At 42.5% G+C, this 6000-nt stretch overlaps 1 protein-coding gene across 6 annotated transcripts in view; it reads right to left on the bottom strand.

Moving 5' to 3' along the window:
- Positions 1–6: 6 nt before the first annotated feature.
- The window catches only part of LOC111267467 (immunomodulatory peroxidase), a 92211-nt gene continuing 86217 nt past the window's right edge, over positions 7–6000 (bottom strand). For all 6 annotated transcript variants that reach the window (XM_022845733.1, XM_022845734.2, XM_022845736.2 and 3 more), the window contains 5 exons: positions 5589–5807; positions 5063–5198; positions 2669–3229; positions 1023–1192; positions 7–449 (listed from right to left, as the gene is read on the bottom strand). In XM_022845733.1, coding sequence (XP_022701468.1) covers positions 271–449; positions 1023–1192; positions 2669–3229; positions 5063–5198; positions 5589–5807 — 1265 coding nt within the window. In that variant the 3' untranslated portion in view covers positions 7–270. The remainder of the gene's footprint in view (positions 450–1022; positions 1193–2668; positions 3230–5062; positions 5199–5588; positions 5808–6000) is intronic.

Genomic DNA, 6000 nt, shown 5'->3' with positions numbered 1-6000 from the left:
ATCTATATATACACACTCAGACAGACACACACACACACACACACACATATATAGAGCTCTGTACTATAATATCGTCTTGTCGACGCCAGGAAGTAGATGTGACACGAGTCTGGGTCTTTCGTTGAGATGTGTGCGATTCTCTTGACAGGAACAGCAGCAACGGATTCGGCAGTCAACGAGTAATAATTTGAATGACACAATGGATTTAGTTGATGAGGTCGACATCGTTGGTAGTTAGGATGATGGTATTTCTTAGACGATCCGCTAATTTTAGCGGGCGCTGTGTTCGATCCAGTTACTCATGTCCATATCGGCGAACGATTCGCACGGAATTTCAGGATTATTCTCACTGACCATCTGCAGTGACCACTGCTGAGAGAACTGCTGACCTATACTATTATCGCAAACAATCTTGGCCATCGTGATCTTACGGATCTGCGTCAACTGAGCTGAAATCACAAACGACCAAAATAGGGATCATATTTATGTATGTCAATGTCAGCACTGCAACACTCCAACAATATATATATATATATATATGCTCGAAATATATCTACGGCCTTTCGAAACTAATCTTAGTTGTTGATATATGAAATGGGACCGGTTAGGACGAGTGATTTGCTTCAACACATTGCAAGTTATGGTGCATGTAAGTTAGAAGTAGATTAAATTAGCTGATGAAGTAAGTTAGAGAATTAAGCAAGAGAAAAACGAAAACTAGTGCACTAATTCTGTTAAGTTGGATTCAGGAACTAGACGATTACAATAAAACTGCAGGCTCGCTTGAAGTAAGGGTGTTTACTGCCGCCCAAGGATGCGACTAATTTGGTAAATATGCAAAAAGTAAAGGACGACGAAGCGTTGCAAAGAAGCCGAGAAGCTGAAAATTGATTAGACTCTCACACATAAAAATCTAATGTCAGATGTTTGGAATTGCGGTTTTTCTGAAGGTAATCAGCCGTCCTGCCAATTGCTGCTGGGTCGACGGACCAACGATTCTGGGAATAAAATGTACTACTCACAAGGCGTAAAAGATCCAGCTTGTCCGCCATGTTCGTAGTAGAAGCGGTCACCATACTTCAGTCTCCAAAACTGGATTCCCATAATGCAGCCAAAGGTAGGACCAACGACTCCTCCTGGCAGCTGGTATTCAGACACACCACCAGTGAACAGATCAATGTCGTTCACGTGACTGTAACCACAATATAAAAACAAAATGACAACGAACAAACGCGAGAGTTATGTTACCATCTGTATAACCTGTATAGCTACCAATAACAATAACTTGATCGCCCGCTTTCCATGCGAATAATGACAGATATGTGAAATCGTTATGCTCCTAGACAGGTGTTTAGCACTGGTACGGTACCTACGAAACTACGAAAGTAATTTACCAAACCGTAGAACAACTTCGAAAAATCTAGAGGAAAACATTTGAAACGTATTGCGTTCCGTAGTTCGAAGTAGTTATTCTAGCGCATGCATCAATATCAGGTCGCAATCTGTTCAAGCTTTAGGACAGCCCTATTCTCTTTTGCTCCGCTGAACTTCTCTATTCCGTTTTGGTTTGACTTGAACTCTACTCAGTTTCGAAAGTCCTGGTATAGAATGACAATTTGCCTTTTTTACCACGCCTCTTGGACCATTGTGGTACATGTAACTAACTATATAATGACAGCAAGTCTGTAATCCTTGACACTGGCGATCCTTTCGATTTGCTCGACCGTCGTGTATATACCCGTCCACTTGATTAAGGACGTCCAGGGCGTTCTCGTCGTTCAAGATGACTTCTCTTATTACCCTCTAGAGCCCCTGCTTGATTTATTAAAGGGAAAAGGGCCCGAAAGGAATCAAGCCTGCAGAAGCATTACAATCTCGCGGAGTCACTTATCAGGAATGGCAGAGTTTGGAAACAGCAACAGCAGTCCTACCGACACGGACACTAGTGCCAGGGCCAGGGTAAAGAGGACCCCCTCTACACTGTTCGCAATTGCAAACGTTGCTGCAAGAATAGAGAGCAGAAGCACTTATAACACTTCTATAAATGGACTGATGCGTCGTGGCAAACGCCATTCTGTAGTTAGTGTGTTTGTGTGGACGTGAAAGGACATAACTGCTTATTTTGTTCGGCCAACATTTATGAAGCTGATCGAGGATGCGAGAACGTTTTTTTAGCCTCCTTGGGTTCGATTAACTAAGGCTTTGATTTTTCTAAGCAGTCCGCCTGCTGCAAAGACAGGCGGGCACGTAAATGTTTGTGTAACTCATTCAGCTATAAAAAAAAATTACTTTTACTCCAAAAAATAGGAGTCAATTGTATAATAATATCGAAAGCACACAGGACAACTTGTGTTGCAAAAGAAACTAAGAGTGAAAAAATCTCCCATCCAGTTGGTGCAAGTCCCGCCGTTAGTTAATTAATTCCCCAATCAGGTGACTTCGGCCCACTTCAATGCATAGTATCAGAAATGCTGAGAAAATCACTTAGCAGAAGGAGAATTAATATGGTGATATTGTCTAATAATCAACGTTGCTCTATAATGATCGACTTCTAAACTTATTTCCTGTCTACAAAGGTATAAGCGAAATACTTACGAAGTGCCGGGGGTTTTTTTTGTTAAATTTTTTCTATACATTTTCTAAATTGAAAGCGGCAAGGAGTACTCACGCGTAAAGGCTCTCCAGACGCTCGCGGACAGGACGCGGCATGACATTGTCAAGGTCTTCAAAGGTATTGACCTCGATACCAAAGCATCCCTTGAGGTAATCGGTATATCCACGAAGACCGTGATCTCGTCCACGCTGAATGTTGAGGGCAATTAGATCAAGACCAAATGATTCATTGGAGAGACGATACAAGTGGTTGGTGACGTCATGTGTAATGAAGTTATCGAACACCTGCGAAGGCTGCTTCTGAAGGCCCCGCATGATCCTCTCCATTTTGCCGTGACGGAACTCGAACGGCTTGAAGAAGTTGTCTTGCAGCTTAATTCGCTTAATGTTACCGTGCGTGTCGACCTCCATAAAGTGCCCGTTAAGAATTGTATGGCCAAACCGGAACACAGCACCGGCAAATTCGTTGAGGATGGTGGGATCGATGTTTTTGTTGTATGTTGTGTAGCCATAGGGAAGTGTCTCCAGGCCAAATTCTCGATAGAATGCATCACCGAGGATAAGTGGAAGGAACTCCTGGTAGGTGATGTGTTGGATTTGGCCTATTACGATACGCCTAAACCGCACAGTTAATGTTAATCAATACTAATTATAAGCGAAGCTTTCCCACTAAAACCATCAGTTCGACATGTACCACCACCACCACCACGAAAAATGCCAAAACACAGGAAAGCTGACGCGTCGTGCGTTAATATATATCCATCGGTGAAACTATATCTGCGGATTAATAACCGTTCCATTGGCGGTCATTACACAACCATACATTACGCTTCCGCCTTTCTTTGCGTTCGATTTGTAGGTGAAGCTAATTAATAGATACATAGTTAGCATATTTTTATAGCAATGTACGTGGACCGTGAACAACTATAGACAGGCACATATTGAAGTCTACAAGATGACTGTAACTCGGTTTATTGTTTAATTTGTCACGGACAATTACCGACATATACCACATTGACTGTTACAGCAACACCCGCCTAAAACAAGATCAACCCCAGCCACCATTGATCAAACCAGGAAAGTTGGTCTCTGGGAAGAAGGAAGAGAACTCTGGGAGAGAAGAGAAGAAGATCTGGAAGCGCTGTTTTCTCTGTATCCGGCTCACTGGCCGGTGTGTCCTTTGTCAGAGGCGCTCCTACCGCTGACACATTGCTGCTGCTGGTGCAGTATCCTCGATTGCCATACTAAATATTTGCATTGTCTATTCGTTCGTCACTTAAACGGACGTCTCTCCTAAATTTGATCATCACTTTCAGCGACGTGTCCAGCCTCACTTAAGCTACCCGCCTGTTTCCAAGACGCGGCCAGCTGTTGTTCGTGACTGACGCTTAACCCATCATTCACTCAACCGTTTCACTTCACAGCTCCAACTGAAGGTCCTGCCGTTACTTCTCCCTACGCCTCTAGAAGTTATGAACAAACAAAGATCGTCGTGGAGCCCGAAATCGTTCGACAAAACCGCTAAAGCCGGCTATGGGAAGAAGTAAGAACGACTTCAATATCCGCTCGCCAGCCAGCCAGCCAGCCAGCCGGCCGGCCGGCCGGCCGGCCGAGTAGAGGTGTAGAACAAGCTCCAGTCTACTTGCCATTTTTCCATTCTAAGCTATGAACACAATGTTATAATGGTCATATCTCTGATTCTTTCAAAATTGTCAGTGCGGCACGACAGTATAAATCTATCCATGTCACAACTTATTCACACATTCTACACAACGACAATTTATGATATTTAGCAACTGATAATAAGGTGAAACCCAATTGCAGATTATCAAGGGTTAGCCTATAGATATCGACCCAGAAAACTGAATACCATAGATATCTGAATATAAAAGGCAAAAAATCTAAAATACCGTGGCGGTAGCAGTTACAGCGACAAAAGCTGCTAGCATCTGGCTCTTCAACCAGACAACTTTGCGCTGATTTTAGAGTCGATAGTTCAAACCTGAACATATTTACTTGGATACGTTCTCAGCAGTCAAAATTTCGAATCAGCCCACTATAGGGCAATCCTCCGCTTTCAAATAATTATTAATCATCAGACAAATCATCGTGCTAGCTGCGATGGGGTGCTTTGTTCGTATGCGTGTATTTTGTGGTTTTACTATATCGTAAGGCGACAAACAAATACGGAATCGTCGTTACGCGACTGCTGCAAGTAATAGCAATAAGGTGCTTATTTAGATATGATAACTTCATTAAATTTTATTGGTAAATATAATACTAAACAAATTTTGTCAATAAACTTTTTCATTTTATGCATTGAAAAAAAACGCTCGACTAGATTTGCTTAAGCGGTGAGCAAAATGGTTCAAATGAAACGAAATTATAATGGTAAATATCCATCTTTCGTACGTACGATATCCATTAGCTGTCTACTGATGCAACTTACCTGGCTTCCTGAAATATCCTTTCATCTTCCCAGTGAGAGTTAAGGCGGGCCAATTTATCAGCAAGTCCATTGTGATGACGCAGCCAGAGTGTGTGCATGGCAGTGAGTCCAGGCTGTTCATTTACACGCTCGTCGCCTGTAACATGACGGCGTCATAGAAAAAAAGGAGAACAATCCTTGAGAAATTCTGCACACACCTCCCGTTCTAATTCAAAGACGAGGCACTGTATAGCGCTAATTTATTTATTATACTATCTATTTAGTAAACACGGACGGGTTTTTAGTCCCACCACGATCTACCTTGTATTCGTAGTTTGTAAATATTACCTGAGCCATACGAACGATCATGCACAGCGGGAAAGTCAAGCACTATCCGATCAAACTCGTATGCATTTGACTAAGAGAAAGCCCACGCCGATGCGGCGTCAATCGAACGAAGAAGACCAAATAATATTTCCGCATACAATAAATTGGCTACTCTGTTACTCTAACAACTCTATACAATAAATTGGAGAAACTTTTATACCAGCTCTGAAGCAGAGATCTCCTTCCTCGGGTCGTGAGCACCTATCGCGGGTTGGATGGAACGAAGCAGGTAAAATCATGTCGCCCCTCTGTCCAACATCGAACTTGAGCCTCCCATCTCCAGCAAGGGTACGCAGACGGTACGTGTCCTCTTGATTGCTACCGTAAATATTTGAACCATCAATAAATGACGTTAGTGCATCAATCTGCTGGCGGGGACCTGAAAACGCATGTAAATAAACATGGATATAGTTTTAGATTTTTCTGAGAAAACGCTTCCACTCCTATTCTTCACAACTTACAATGCAGTTGCTGTTTGATAGCTAGACCTTAGAAATATTAATTCTGTAATACCATTGAGCTCAGAACACGAATTACAACTTATATCGACAGTCAAGAAGATTGTCAAATTT

The sequence above is a fragment of the Varroa jacobsoni genome, unplaced genomic scaffold (assembly GCF_002532875.2).
Source record: "Varroa jacobsoni isolate VJ856 unplaced genomic scaffold, vjacob_1.0 scaffold_1192, whole genome shotgun sequence".
Lineage (NCBI taxonomy): Eukaryota > Metazoa > Arthropoda > Arachnida > Mesostigmata > Varroidae > Varroa > Varroa jacobsoni.
Note: the sequence above shows the minus strand (reverse complement) of the source record. Positions and strands in the feature narration are given on the sequence as shown.